The 16100-nt window shown below is 40.2% G+C and overlaps 1 protein-coding gene across 14 annotated transcripts in view; it reads left to right on the forward strand.

Annotated features, from left to right (window-relative positions):
• The window catches only part of Ica1 (islet cell autoantigen 1), a 157953-nt gene that overhangs the window by 48254 nt on the left and 93599 nt on the right, over positions 1-16100 (forward strand). For all 14 annotated transcript variants that reach the window (XM_029569585.1, XM_029569583.1, XM_029569573.1 and 11 more), the window contains one exon: positions 1203-1401. In XM_029569585.1, the coding sequence (XP_029425445.1) occupies positions 1203-1401 (199 nt within the window). The remainder of the gene's footprint in view (positions 1-1202; positions 1402-16100) is intronic.

A 16100-nucleotide genomic window follows, 5' to 3' on the forward strand; every position in this document is an offset into this window, starting at 1 on the left:
AGAAGCAGTATTTTTTACCCCAAATAATATTTTATATGAAGTTCCATATGCCTCCTTTTTTTCCTGAATAAATAACAGGGTTTTTTTTATGACTGATGCTTAATAATGTTTGCATTTGTGCAGTAAACATTTATTTCTGGTGGAATATTCTATTTATTATTTTTGCCAGTGTTTGAGGTGGAACCAAGGACCTTTTTAGTGGTAGGCAGTTACTCTATCACTGAGCTGCAGCTCCACTTATTTATCTATCTATCTATCTATCTATCTATCTATCTATCTATCTATTTATTTATTTTGAGCCAGAATCTTATGAAACCCAGGTTGGCTTTAATATGTAGCTGAGGATGACCTTGAACTTCTGATCCTCTTGCCTTCTGCTGGAATTACAGATATATACTGCCACACCTATTTTCTTTTTGTAAATAAGGATTAAATCATATAGTCTATCTGATAATGCTGACACACAGTAGACCTTCAGTAATTGTGCAGCCTTTTTTTTTTTTTTTTTTTTTTTTTTTTTTTTTTTTTAAAAAAAAAGAGATAGGGGCTCCCTGTAGCCCCAGCTGTCCTGGAACTCATTATGTAAATCAAGATGGCCTAGATCTCACAGAGCTCCACCTGCCTCTGCCTCTGGAGTACTGGAATTAAAGGCATGTGCCACCATGCCTGGTCCAAATCATTTTTAAAAGCTTCAGTTTATACTTCAGTCTTCTGTTTCTATTAGAGCTAGCAGCAGGAACTTTGGTCTTTGAAGGGTACTCAAAATGACCAGGTTAAGGAAACTGTAGTCACACACTGTTCCATTCATCCTCAAAGGGCCAAAACTTCAGGAAAACAAGAAACAGGGAATGACCAGTAATGGAAGCAGGAATGGCCAGGCCTTGACCTTCTTTCATTGACATATAATTTGTTTAAACTTCAAATATTTTGCCAAGGCTTAAGACCATTCAGCAACACCAATGGAGTGTTTCCCAGAGGTCCCACTCATTAAATATTAAGAGATCAGAACCTGGGCAGTCATCACTGGCCAACTTCCAAGTTGACACACATTTTCATTAGTGTCTGTCATATCTAGACGTAGCATCTTTTATGTTCTAGACACTGTTAAAGGTTCGTGAGTTTAAGATGGATACAGAACATGTCAGGGATTGGAAATGCTGGTTGACTTAGTTTCAAGATTGTGGCTATGTCCTCTCCTGAAGGTTGGCCCTGAGAAACCCTTTGTGTCGATTTCACCAAGAAGTAGAGACTTTTCGGCATCGGGCCATCTCTGATACTTGGCTGACAGTGAACCGAATGGAGCAATGCCGGACAGAATACCGAGGGGCATTATTATGGATGAAGGACGTGTCTCAGGAACTTGATCCAGATCTCTACAAGCAAATGGAGAAGTTCAGGAAGGTAGGAAGTTTTCTGAGGGTTGTGGAAAGGGTTACCTCCTGGAAAGCAATGAAGTGTGATTTGAATCCCTCTGGCAAAGAAGACATAACTCAAAAGCACCAAGGATACAATTAATCATTGCTGACATTTTTTAAATGTGACAGAATACCAATTAATGTGATATATAATTCTCTAAAGATAAGATAGAACAGACAGCTGGAAATTGCTAGGATTTAGTAACTGATTTTAATTGAAGTCAGATTTTCATATAATGTGCACTTTTTGTAAGGTTGTCACTTTTAAATGCCTTTTCATGCATAACTAGAAATCAGATCACATGTATCTAGAACATGACAACAGACAGTTTGGGAAGTCTTTTTAATTGCTAATTCATGTTAAAACTAATAAAATCAGAACTTCTGTGACGCATTCAGAAGCACTGGTATGGTAGTGAGATTAGCCGATATGTTGATGTGGTCTACTATCGTCCCCTTCAGAAACTTCTCTAAAGCAAATAAGTAGCTAGAGAGATTAATAGTCTCCTAAATTTCCTTGAATGAACTGGTGAGCAGTCTTCGGTGCATTTTTTAATTACCTTGTGTCAGCATAGCTGTTTGGAGATTTCTGTCATCCAGGAATACATCCTACCACTGGATGGCAGTCATACACTGGGTATTTAATGAACATGTGGCGAGATTTTTTTTTTTTTTTTTTTTTTTTGTCCTGTACTATCTTGGTACTTCTTTGTTTGGGCAACTGGATGTGTTTTGGGGTGTGAAAGAAAAAAAAATCAGCCACATGTTAGGCTTGACATAATATTGTGTCAACTGTCTTAGTCATTTCAGCTGATCCATTTATAATGAGAGATACCTCTTTTTTTAAATATTTTTTATTTATTTTTATTTTATGTGTATGCATGTATTGCCTGCGTGTAGGGAAGTGCACCCGTGTCATGCAATGCCCATGAAGGACAGAAGACGCTGTCCCTGGAACTGGAGTTACGGACAGTTGTTAGCTGCCATGTGGGTGCTGGGATTCGAACCTTTGTCTTCTGCAAGAACAACCAGTGTTCTTAACCATTAAGCCATCTCTTCAGCCCCATGTAATGCGAGATACTTCTTTAAAAACCCATTTTTCTTTTTGAGGACACCACTTTTGAACGATGAATGTCAAACCTTGCTGGTACATAAAGGTTAGAGGTGTGGGAAGGCAGGAGGGGACTTCTTTGCTCTAGACCCTGCTCACTATTTCTTGACCTAGATATTAGATCAACACAAATTCCCCTAAAAATCACATTTTCTCTTGGTTTGTAATTTAGACTCCCTCCCTGTTAAGGGGAGGGCATTCATTTTCTCTCTGGTAGATGTCTTCACGTGTTAACATCTGCCTTCTCAGTCAGGCAGGCTTCTATGATCAGGGAAAATCAGGACAGAAAAGTTTCTTATAGACAATGTAGTGAAACTCATTCATTTTGTAAGAGAGAAAAAAAAAAGACAGGCTTTGTGATAGTAAATAAAATGTTTAAGGTTTGGCAGCTGGATGCCAGTGAGCTCAGGCTACTTTGGAAGTTTTCTGGCTTTGTAATTAGGCCAGTAATCTCCTTTGTCATTAGCACTTTATTCCAGGATTGAGGAGAATGGGGTGGAGTGGGTATTTAAAGAAGAAAAACAAAGCTGCCTCCAGGGCTTAGTGCTGATCAGTTTTATTTAGAGCTTCCATAATCCTCACACACATTTTCTTTGTGGATGAGGAAAATGATACGTGTCTTAGATAAGTAGCCCAAGGTCAGACAAGGAAATTGAAGTCTGAATCCTTGAAAATATGCATTTTTTTCCCTCCAAGAGACAAAGAAAAGGAAGTCTAAAAACATGCCTAAAACTGGCAAAGGCATTTTCATAGTAATACATCTCCTGTGAGTTTTCATTCAACTCGGAGTTGTTGGGTACCTCCAGTGTGCCTGATAATGGAAGTAAACACACAATTGCTCTAAAAGGCAGAAGAATTTCGCGTGGACTTGTGTTTATTTGGTTTTGTTTTGTGGGGGTGGTTGCTAGCAGCGTAAGAATGAAATAAAAACCAAGTCCTTCGTCATTTGGTTTGAACATTGAACCATTTCCTACCGTTTAGTGTCATCAATCTGTTGGTTCTGGAAAATATGGTTTTAAAAAATCCTTTGCCATGCAGCAGGAGCTGAAGCAGTGCCTGTCTCCCTAATCCCTTGTGTGCTGGATCCAATTTAATAGCTGAATGTGGTGTACTTGGAACTTGGGGAAATAATATTTTTTGAAAGAAGTCTATTTTCAAGTATGTATTTGATTAGGTTGAACCCTCCAGAACAACAGGGACTGTGTTGGTTCTCTCTAGAGTCTAACCCCAGGGTCAGTCCAGGGCCTGTTCCTGAGTTAGCACTCACATGTCAGATGGTGAGATTCCAGGCACAGTCCAAAGTGCCAGAGCCATCTTTCCTTAGAGCTCTCAGATCTCTCACCACATGCAGCTGACCTCCTGGTGTTTTGGAAATTGATGTATGTGGTTGTACAGGTAAGATAGAACATTACTAATTTGTAGCTTGCTGCCCTCTTTAGAGGGACTCTAAATTGTAAGGTTCTCTGTTCTGTTACAGAGTATAATGTGGAATTTAACTCTTAGCAAGCTTGAGAATCCCAATGGAATTCCATGTTAAACAGTCTCCTTTTATCCTTCAGGAATGTGTTACCTGAATGTATTTCTAAGTCATCTCGAACAGTCACCCACTGGGTACAAGGTACATGCACAAGAGTCACCTTAGGAGCTATCTCCTCTCTATCATTTGGGATTTTTAGTATTCATTCATTCATTCATTCAAGCCCAGTCGTTTACCAGTAATCACAGAGGAATATAACAGCATGAAATATACTGATATCCTGTCTCATATGGTCAACTGAGCATAAAGCAAGTAAACAAGATGCAGTTTGGTATATGATTGTTTAAAGTGGAGTGGTACCACAAAGAACATCTAGAATGGGACTCCCAGAGGAAGAGGCATCACACACAAAAAAATAAAATAAAATAAGAGGAAAAAATTCGTAGCAGTGTTGCCAGTTTAACAGAATCTAGAATCACCTAGGAGATGGGCCTCTGGGATTATCCTGATTACATTAATTGAGGTGAGAAGACCTCAAGCTGCTGCTGCCTTACCTTCCCAGCCATGAACAGTGAGCTAAAGTCAACCCTTTCTTCCTTAAGTAGTTTTGGTCAGAGTATATTATCACAGCAACAGAAAAGAAACTAGGAAGATAGGAAGGACCTGCATGGGGGCAGTGGGAAACAACAGAGTTTCTAGATGGAGAATCAGCTTGAATAAAAGCCTTAGATGAAAGCAACAGTGTCTAGAACCAGAGCCCAGATGAGATGAGTGTAAAGAAAGAGGGGCCTGAGTAATGTGGTTGGAGAGGGATCAGAGAGGAGGATGTGTGAGGAGGGACTGGAAGAGTGTTGAGAAGGGGAGGGCATGGCCAAATATGTGTTCTCAGCAACTCAGTCAGATTTCCTGGTGGAGCAGGATGTGGAGAGCCCAGGTCTCCAGGTAGGGAAAGACACTAGGACACTTTTGTGCAGACCCAGATGAAATGTGGCATGATGGGGTCACAGAAGGAGGTAGACCAGAGAGAAGCACACTGTGCTGACTTCTGATAGACTCTGTAGAGTGCCACTTTAATTACAAAGCTCTTCATTATGTTTAGGAATAAGCAGGATAAACATAAATAAATAGCAAATTCAAAGTATGTTCACCTCCAACCAAGATTTTTTTTTCCAGCTTTTTCCAAATGTCAAGAAACCTTTCAAATAGCACACCATGAGCATGACCGAAATGATGAATGAAAATTTAAAAATTAAACAAAGCAAATGATCTGTTTTCTTTCTGGCACCCTTTGAAGCACAGAGGCTGAAGACAGAGCTCTCCACATCAACATTAGGAGCTTGTATTAAGTGTCTGCATAGGGAGCTAGAAACACAGAGAGGGGAAAGCTTGTTCCCAGCCTTCTGGAAAGACCCTGCTACTCATCTGCTTCTTTTCAAAATGACCCAGAGGAAGGAGATACCTGGAGAGTGAGGCTACATAGAGCTTCTCTCAAGGTTGAAGGGTAGGAGCTGCTGGGTAAATTGGCATGGGTGGGGCTGGGTAGCTGGGTGCAGCTGGAGGCTCCTTCTGACAGTGTGATTCACCCTGGTACCACAAGGTATTTTATGAGCAAAGTTACAACGTGTGATATATGTGCCCTTTGAAGGCAGAGTAAAAGGGTATAATTTAAAAATAGAAGTCAGCTTCTCGTAGCAGATTACATCAGCTGAAGTTGTGCGCTCGAGCAGAGCTTTTGCAGCCCTTGCCCTTGAGAGTCCTCCTGCGGTCAATTAAGTGTCTTGTTTTTCTTGAAAGTCAGAAATGGGATGGAGGGTAATTATTCTAAATGGAATAAAAGCTGTGTTAGGTGTAAGAAAATAGTTCTGAATCCTCTAAAGAGCTAGAATGGAAATGTATACATGGGCATTTGTAGGAGTCAGCCTTCAGATACAAGGATAAGGGAACCAGTGTTTTAACCAGGGACATTTATTAAATAGTTTAATGAAATTGTGCAGCATTTGTTTGGTGTTCCGGCACTGTAATTCAAAAGGATATCTAAAAGGATTATAGAAAATATGAGTGATAGATATATGCTGTTATTCATAGACCTGTCTGTGTCTGTTTGAAATACCGTTAGGTTGTAGAGGCCTGTTAACCCACGTTATAGTGAGAAGGTTTATTAACAAATGTTGGCAGCTTACTAGGTAGTACTTTATTAGGGCCATCAGTCAGTGGTGACCTTCTGTCCCACTTGTGAAGGTTTGGGTCTATAAAGCTTGGTCAAAGACTAATAAATAGCACTACTGATAGTAGAAGGGTTTTTTCCCCCCACTGTGAACAAAGACTTGGGTTAATTAATTTGACAGTTTCATTAATTACTGCTGAAATCATTGGTCTTTGTCAGAGGTCAGGCTCTTTAAGCAATTGAGGGCAGGCCGCATGAGAGTTGAAGACGCCACATATTACAGGAGTGTTACGGCTCACCCTTCGTGCACCGTGCTGGAGGCCTTTAGTTTTCCACCCTGGCATATCCACTCTGTATAAAACCAGTTCCTTCTTCCATTCAATGCCTGGGGAGGTCTGGGACCCTCCAACGAGTTGTGTTAAGTAATAGAGTATATTTCAAGTTTGGTCTGTTGACTGGACCAATGTTAAGTATCTAAGCAGAACTTTAACCCTCAGGGCTTTGCTTAGTTCCCACATAAAAATAGGAGGGTAATTGACTCCACTGTCTTCTCTGCCTCTGCTCATTCTAGAATTCTATATACTGGGTTGATCCCTTTCATGAGGTAAGGTGAAAATTCCTTTTATAACAAGAATACCCTCTTAAGTGTATCTTTTCATAACTCTCCATGTTCATTGGTTGGTTTGGTATGTGCCTGTTTTGTTTTGGATGTTTAACTAGGGCACTTATTATTTGTGGTCCCCAAGCAGATTGAATCTCACTGCCAAAAGGCCATCAGAAAAGCCTGCCATTTGCACATGGCACAACTTGGAAGGGAACAAATAATTATACCCATGCTTTCAGTTCTGATTTTCATGAGATGAGGCCTTTGGCCCTTTGTGTGTCTTTATTGATTTTCTCCCACTGAACTTCGTAAACAGCAAAAATTAGTTTCAGGGTCACACTAAAACCATTGAGAATAACATTCCCGAAACCCTTGCAAGCTGGTGGGCTGATGCTCCTGACTGAAGATCGAAGGAGCCCTGAGTCAAGCCAGCCTTCCTCCGTTCCCAATCTGGCCTGCACCAGCTGTGGCTGCTTAGCTAGATCTGTCTAATTTTTTTCATCTACTAAATGTAATCACCAGGCTTTCTCCAGCTGTAATATTTTTATTATATTTTTTCTCTAAATCATTAAGCTCTAAAATCTGTAAGCTCCCCTAGGAAGAAGTGTAGCCACTGGAGCAGAGTCAACACTTGCTTTTGTTGGTGGAGTATTTGCCTCTCACCTCAAGTAAGTTCTCATCCTGCTGAATCTGCTTACTTTTGTTCCTTTTAATCTTCGATGCTGGAAAAAGAACTCTTAGTCATAATTCTCAGGCAGAGGAGCCTTTGATGTTTATAAGCTGATAATATTTATCTCTTAGGTAGATATCAATACTTTTGCAAGAGTCAGCAACTTATGACCCACCATTTGTTTTTAAGGTCAAGTTTTCCTTGGAGCACACTCATGTGCCATGCCTTGCTCACTGTCTCTAGCTGCTTTTACTGTACCACAGCAGAGTAGAGTAACTGCAGCAGAGGCTGGAGGCCTGCAAAGCCAGTACCATTCACTCCCTGATCCCTTACAGTGTTGCATAGCTGCTTTATAGCCTTCGTCATTAGTGCATGCTGAGACTAAGAACTTCATTATTTGTTAAATTTTTAGTTGTGGCAAAAAATACATTTTACCATCTTAGCCATTTGACAGTGTTCAGTTGAATAGCGGTATTCATGGGGTTGTGTGATGGACCTCCCAGACCTTTCATCTTCAAAACTGAAACTCTAGATCTATTAAACAGCCACTCTTTTATTTCCCACTCCGTTCAGTTCCTGATAACCACCCTTCTGTTTCTAGTGTCTGTGGACTTCCATACTTTTAATTCCAATGTCTAATGTACATAGAATCATTCTATGTCTTCGTATAACTGTTATTTCAGGTATCATGATATCCTCAAAGTTCATACATGTATTGTAATGTGATAGAATTCCTGTTCAAGGCTGAATTTTACCCTATCATACTGATACAGTGCTCTCTTTCTCTTGGCTTTTGTAAATAATGCTGTTAATTCGAGTATGCAAGGGTCCCTTTGAGACACTTCTCTTAATTCCTTTGGGCAGGTACCCAGGGATTGCTGCTTCATATAGTAGTGCTGGTTTTCACTTTTAGGGGAGGGCCTACTGTGCTATTGAGGTTAAGAAATTCATTTAGGAAGTTGACTTGCTCATTGGTGTCCGTGTGGGCTATACTAAAGTCCTTAAGACAAGTAAGTTCATACAAATGCAGAACCAGTGTGCCTGGTCCTTAAATCTGATATTTACAGTAGTGCAGCTCCTACCCTATGTTAGTCTATGAATGTGGATAGGATCAGGGAGACATTACGAATTATCATACATTTCCCTTAGTTCAGACTCTAGCCTATTTTCTTTCCATTTTTAAAATAATATTTTCAGTTGTCCTATGCTCATTGTATATGGTGCTGGGTTTCATAAAGACAATTTTATGACAGTATAAAATCAGCTTATTCTCCCTTTTATCCCCCTCCCCCCTTCCCTTGTAATCCTGGACAATTTGGCTTCTACATTCATGTCATGTCATATACATACATGACTTTATATATCTGTATAAAATATAAGAACTACAATGAGAGAAAACATGATATTTGTCTTTCTGATACTATGTGGTTCATTTTTGTAATCAAAATTGATGGCACGGGTCTATATCTGGGTCCTTCAGGATACTGAAGTTTGTAAAGAAAGCTGAACCTTCATGGGAAGCCACATATGAAGACCCTGCAGCTCATCCCTGTCCCCCGCAGAACAAAAGAAAAGCACCCACAAAAATATGCAAATAATGCCAGGCATGGTGGTACATGCCTTTAACCCCAGCAGAGGCAGGCAGATCTCTAAGTTCAAGGCCAGCCTGGTCTACATAGTGAGTTCCCGGCCAGCTGGGGCTACAGGGAGACCCTCTCTCTCTCAAAAAAAAAAAAGACCAAAAAAATGCAATTAAAGCTTTAATTCAACATGTCCACATTTACCCCCTTTAGGCCAGTGGTTGGAAATTGTGCCTCAAAATCACTGAGCTTTTCCCTAAGCAAAGATGTAGCGTAGGCATGCATGTCTTTTAGAACATTCTCAGTACAGAAACATTGCCCTGGACAGAGGAAGTAGGAGTGAAATTCCAAACCTCATTCTTCCATTTCACCTCATCTTCATGGAATTGGCTGTTGTGTGTCATGACTCAACAGAAGGGAGAGATGGATAGTGCCCTGGAAAGTATGGCAGGAGGGAAGAGGAATGTTCTATTGGACAGGCCTGCATGGAGAGCTAGACTGTGTGCAAATATAAACTAGGAAGTCGTGTTCATTCACAGTACTTAGCTCTTTGGCTGAAAATGCCAAAATCTTTGTTATTGTATGATAGAGATAATACATTATGCTAGTTTGTTTTTTATTTAACAAATATATAGTATAATCTTTGGCACCATTCCAAGCTATTTTCTAGCATAATTTATTTTAATCCTGTTAAGAAACAGATCAAGATGATAGTTATTATCACCATTTGCCAAATGAGGAAACAGGCAAGCAGAGCAAGAAGCCTGCTTAAGTCCACCCAGCTAACCACAGAACCCAGGCACACTGGCTGTACGCTGACCCACTGCACAGCACTGCCTCCCTCTCATGTGCCTCTCTATTTCCACAGGACTCCACTTTGGAAGTAACCCAAATGTCACCCCCATTTTACAGATGGGGAAATGCCCAGGCTCAGGGGATTAAGAACCTGACTGTGTTTTCAAGCAGTTCTCAGCTTCTTCATTTAAAGACCACAATAACAAATAAAAATCCAGGGGCCCATGGAGCTCAGAGAACCATGGCTTATGAACCACAAACTAGAAAGCCTATTTCCTCAGGTCAGGATGCTGGGCAAGCTAGTGAGTCCTCTAGTCATGCCAAGCCTCCCCTGCAGAGTGGAGCTGAACATGGCTCCCCTTACAAGGTGACAGTAAAGATTCCAGGGCATGATTCATAGGAGGCCCTTAGCACAATGCACAATATAATCCAAATGCCTGGATAATGGCAACTATTTTTATAGCTACTATGTTTATTATTGAATCTCCAAGGAAATATTAACATCCAGCAAAACACATGCTAAATAAACTGCCCATGTGAGGGTCTGGCTAGAAGGAACTGAGTTCCTTGAATTGCCCCTACAGTGTGGGCTTGGAGGGTCACTCCTGTGCATTCCATGATTCACCTCCCCACAACTCAAGGTGCCAATAATTCTCAAAGTTCCTGATTGTCCTGAAAGTCCAGCTACTCCAAAATTTCCTTACTTCCTATTCTGTTCTGCCTTGAGCTGATGGTATACTTGTCCATGTTAGAATTTACCTTGATTGCAGTGTGGTTAGATAGTCCACCTTCACATTCTTTGACCATTTTCCCCTCTGTGGAATCTACTTTCAAGTGGATGAAATACTTGGAAAAAATATTGATTATTGAGGAGATAGAGAGATGGCTCAGTGATTAACAGCACTGGCTGGTCTTGCAGAGGACCCAGGTTTGGTTCCCAGCACCCACATGGCAACCAACAACCATCTGTAATTCTAATTCTAGAGGATCCAATGCCCTCTTCTGACCTCCAGTGCACTTACATACATGCAGGCAATATACTCATACATATATATTTTTAAAAAGGTTGTTGAGAAATGCATGAGCTAAGAAATTACATAGTCTCTTCTCTTGTACCTTTCCTATTCGGTTTACTGTCACAGCTTTTATATTTGTTTCTAGTTTTAGTTAGATTTCTTGGCAAGACATATTTAAATTTAAACAAAAAAAAATGTGCCTGATGTGTTTACATCTTGAAAAGTTTTAGGATATTTTTGTTCAAATTGAGTAAATATATTTACACACATCCCCAAAATAACAAGGAAGTTTAAGTACATTTCTGTCACATCCTGTTCTGCTTCCCAAGCTGGAGCTTTATCTTCAGCGGCTGTCAGCAATTAAGTTGCTTGCCACATGCAGGAGGTCTCCAATTCTAATTATTCTACTTCCAAAGTATCTGTTGAGTTGGTTCTCTGTCTCATCCTCACTACTGTTGCTTGAACCAGCATCCTCCTCAACATGGAGAACTGCAGTTGACTCCCATCCTCCACTGCCATGCTTGTCCTGATTCTGTAGCAGAAAGCTGATTTTGTCATACTCCCAGTGTAAGAACTCCTATGGCCCCACTCAGCCATCTTTCAAACCCAAACTTCACAGCAGGCACTAACTTATCACCCTTTTACCATCTTCCCTTTCAAATGATACCTCTGCCACTTGCATATTACCTGCATGTGACATATATGCATTGTATATCCAGCGACTCTGAAAGTTGTGCCCTTCCCCTCATTCTTGACTATCCTGCCGGTTACAGATCTTTTTTTCCCTCCAGAAATTCCCTTCATACATCTTTTGAACCTATAAAATATTAACACACCATTTAAGACCACATCATCCTAAAGAACCTTTGCTGACTCCTCAAAGCAAAACATTGTAGTGTTTCCATTACACTATGTACAGCCTGTCATACATTAAGAATCCAGCAGGTGCTTCTCCAGTGAGGGAGCTAGTAGATGCACAGCTTGAGTGTCCTTGAAGGCAAAAGCAGGAGATTACACATCTTAGAAACCCAGTTGTAAAATTCATATAATGTGTGTCTGATATTTGTTTTACTGAATGGAATTTATTGCTACTATTGAATAAAAATGAAACACAGATATTCAGCCAAGGAGTCATTTGATTATAGCCATTTAGAAAACAACTACACATAGCAATTCATAAAAATTACATTATCTAAATTCTGTGAGAAATATTGGTATGGTTTTAAAAGTAAGCATATTTTGTAATACTGAAGGAATTTATGAATTAGCTTAAAATGGAAATTTTTTAAGGACAGGGTAGGGTGAAAAGACAACATCCCTCTCAAGGAGTACTGAATCTTTGCATGTGACATTTGTCCATTTGAGGAAAAAGCTTACTTAGCACCCAAGTTTCAGAGTGAATGGACCCTGAACAAAAGTGAATTATCTAAGTGTGAACCGATCTGTGGAAAGTAGTATTCCTTTGCCCAAATTGTCCAGCTTTCTTCCAAAGACTTCCCTGTATTTGTTGACACATGCAAGCCTGATTTCTAGCGTTTCATAGATGACAACATGTAAACCTACAGAACTGTACCTAGTTGGGACCATCAGAGTCTAGGTAAAAGTGCTGCCATTTGTTAAACCCGTTTCATAAGAAGGACTTTCCAGTGTCTCAGCAGCTAGAGGCCTTTAGATGAATTCATTATTTCCACGTTTTCATCACATTGTGCTTTTTGGCAGCAGGGTCAGGGATGTCTGGTACCCATGACAACTCACCGCCTCCCACAGCCCCCAACCAGAGTCTGTTCCATTGGCCTCTGTCTCTTTTAGAAGCTCCTGAAGAAAGTATCACAGATTATGGATCACTGGAAAATCACTGTGTTCTAGTAGTCTGATTTCCTCGTTACTATCCTTTGCCTGCCTAATTTATCTCCAAGACTGTCATAGCTACCCGTCCCCATGTACTGCCCTCTTCCTTTGGTTAACAGCTCACATATCTGCCAGCCCCGTGATTTTCCATGATGAATTAGTTGCGGTTTTTAACATCTTCTAGAATTCAGTATAAATGAAGACAGTTTCGTTCTGGTAGGTTTAACCAAGCATTTAAATTTTTAAAATTATTACATTTTAGGAATCTATCATCTACAGTTTATTTTTATTTTTTAAAGTGGTGATTTTTTTGGATACACAAAATAGAATGTGGACTTTATTTAATTTCAAACAGGAACAGTATATATACTATTTCCTCACTACCAATAGCTTGACAATACTCTAAGTTGCTTTTATTAGAGTCAAAAATAATTTTCTCTGGATCTATTCTTCTTTCAGAATTTTCAGTGACAGCAAAAATAATGGTTTTGATGGTATGTAGAGTGTCACTTTTGTGTCCAACTGCGTTTATAAATTGGCTACTGAGGGTTAATATTTCAGAAAGATCTAAGTCACAATTGCTATTGGAAATAAAACTGCTTTCCCTGTTAGTTTGTCATGGAGGGACAGTGAACAGTTCTGAACAGTGCTTTTTTAAATGACTGAATTATCTTTTTTTCCAAATCCTCAGCAAAGCATCCGAGTGAGATATATGCTAGCAACACTAGCCCTGAAGTGGAGTTATGTAAGGTTTTGCATTTCTCCTTGTCAGTCAGTGATACTCAGAATCTTTGTGTGTCCCAAGACCTAAGTCTATCCATATGCTCACATTTAACCCATCAAAAGAATGAATGAGTAGAAAACTGGTAATTTTTTCATTCAGAAGTCTGGGATTTCTTTTAGAGGATGCTGAGTGATTGCTTGGTTGTAAAGAATTAATACAATCCTCATCTAACAGGGAAATGGGAGGGTGGGGGTCCAGGCTACCCATTTATATCCTGATTGGTGCCCTTTGAGCATGAAAATCTTAGAATTGTTCTAAGTGTGATGAAATTATAGCAAATAAAGTTCTGCTTTGCCTTCAGCAGTTAGCCCAGGCCCAATCATTAAATAATAAGAATGGAAGTCATCAATAGGAGCCCTTAAATAGGAGCCCTCAAATCCTAAATGGGCCAGTGTTGCATGGTCTCAGGCAGCCCTAAAAAGAAGCAAGCCCTCACAGCCCTAGAGTATAGCTTTGAAATGAAATTCACACATTCTTTAATTGGGAAATATTGGTGCCATCATGTGAAATATTACTTTGGGAATTGGTAACACTTCATTTGATTGGTTCTGTCTCTCCAACCACCTATCTATCCATCCATGTTTTAAATTCTCACCCCAGCTGTGATTCTGAGACAACTCTTGTCAAGGATTCCTGCCTGTGTGCTGGTGTCTCCTGACACTGAAATAAGGGATGCTGCGCAAGAGAGATGGATTATACAAACAGATTGAGAGATAAGGGTTCCTTCTACTTTGTTCTTTTGAATAATTTTTGTCTCCAACTCTTAAAGTGGGACACTGTGGTACTTAAAAGCAAATATAGTTCATGATGCTTATTCATTTCTGAGGAAGGTCCAGGCCAAGAGCCTTGGAGAAAGCATTCTATAAGGAAGCAGAAGAATCATAGATGATAAACCTATAGAATAAAGAGGGTAAAATAGTGAAGAAAATATCAAATAGAGAAGCTGAAGAAAAAGTAGCAGAGTCAAATATGCCCTCACAGTCTTACCCTATTAAATTTTCTCCATCTTTAATGCAAGGGGACAGATACAGGAATAGCTCATAGCAGCAGATGCATCCAAGGCTGGAACCGGGTTGGGGGATGATGTGAGAGGAGCAGAGATAACAACCAGGCTAGGTTGAGGGTTCACAATATGCCTTTTAACTTTGGTGCCATGTGTTACCCATTAAAGTAATTTATATGAAAAATAATGAAAATCAATGAGATTAGAGTTAAGAACAGATAAGATTTGATAGAAAAGAGAATAACAAAATTCTTAAGTTGGCAAAAATTGGAAAGGTTTTTGTTTGTTTTGTTTTGTTATTAATGACAATAAGGGAAGAGAGAATGTTGGCTTTGGGGGCAGACTGGGAAGCTGAGTCCCATGGTGATGTCATGTGGGCAGCTGGATGGAGGAGGTGGAAGGATGAGATCATTTTCGAGAGCCATCAGCAGGGAGAGCCATGTGAGGAGATTAAGTCACTTGGGGATGAAAGGATCAAGAAAGCGGTGCCTGAGGGAAACTTCTGAAATTGGCAAAAATGGTGGGAACAGGTCTTTTAAAAAAGCCTTCTCTGTTCCAGGAGATCTTCAATAAGCAGAGTTATGCTTATCCTGAAAGGGAAAAAATGGTGAGAAAGCAAAAAAAAAAAATTGTTCCCTATATATTCTCTGTCCTAGAATGAACATGTCCTGTGTTCTGCACCAGTAAGAACACAGACAGCCTTGCCCAGGAAAGAACTGAAGGAGAGAAGGGCAGCTGAGCACTAAGGAGGGCCTCCATCTTTCCAGAGGCTTCTGAGAGTCTTTTTCTACAGGATCTCTCTCTACTCAGTTGAGGGTGTGTGTGTGTGTGTGCGCGTGTGTGTGTGTGTGTCATATATTTTCATGTATGCAGGCATATGTATGTATGCACCTGTGTGGAGGTCCAAGGTTGATGTCGGTTGTTTCTCTACTGCGCTCCATCTTACATACTGAGGCAGAATCTCACACCGAACATTTACCTCACCATTTTGACTAGTCTGGCCACCCAGCTTGTTCTGGAGATTTCTTGTGTCTGCTTCCCCAATCCCTCCCCACAGCCCCCAGCACTGGGATTACAAGTAGGCCACCACAGCACCCAGCTTTTATGTGGTACCGTGGATCTGAACTCCAGCTCCAGCACTTGTGCACTTTACCCACTGAACTGAGCCTCTCCCCAGCCCTCTGCTCTTCTCCAACCCCAACAGCCCCCTCTGTTCTTTCTCATTGGCAGTCTTCCAGGTCTTACACACTAAACCCAGAGTATCTGTGCACCTCTGAGTTCTAATTTTGTCTTTAACATTTTTTAAGAAACAATATTAATCACCATGAATGTAAGCAGCTCTCCTTAGTTTCAGTGGGTTTGTTTACTGCTAGGTTAATTTTTTATATTCTCATCAGGGTCTCCTCATGCTCAGGTTTAAAAGAAATCAAAATGCACGCAGAAAAAAAACCATCTTTCTGCATGAATATTATAGACTGGATTCCTGGTAGCAAAGGATACACGTCTACATAAGGTATACCGTAAGGTTTAAGGACATACCTCCTCATGCCAGGGTTTCCTGCAGACAAGGGAGGACTTAGGTTTCACTAGAATTTTATCATGATGACCACAAATCAAATGTTTCAGAGTAAGG

The sequence above is a fragment of the Nannospalax galili genome, unplaced genomic scaffold (assembly GCF_000622305.1).
Source record: "Nannospalax galili isolate Female #2095 unplaced genomic scaffold, S.galili_v1.0 scaffold62, whole genome shotgun sequence".
NCBI lineage: Eukaryota > Metazoa > Chordata > Mammalia > Rodentia > Spalacidae > Nannospalax > Nannospalax galili.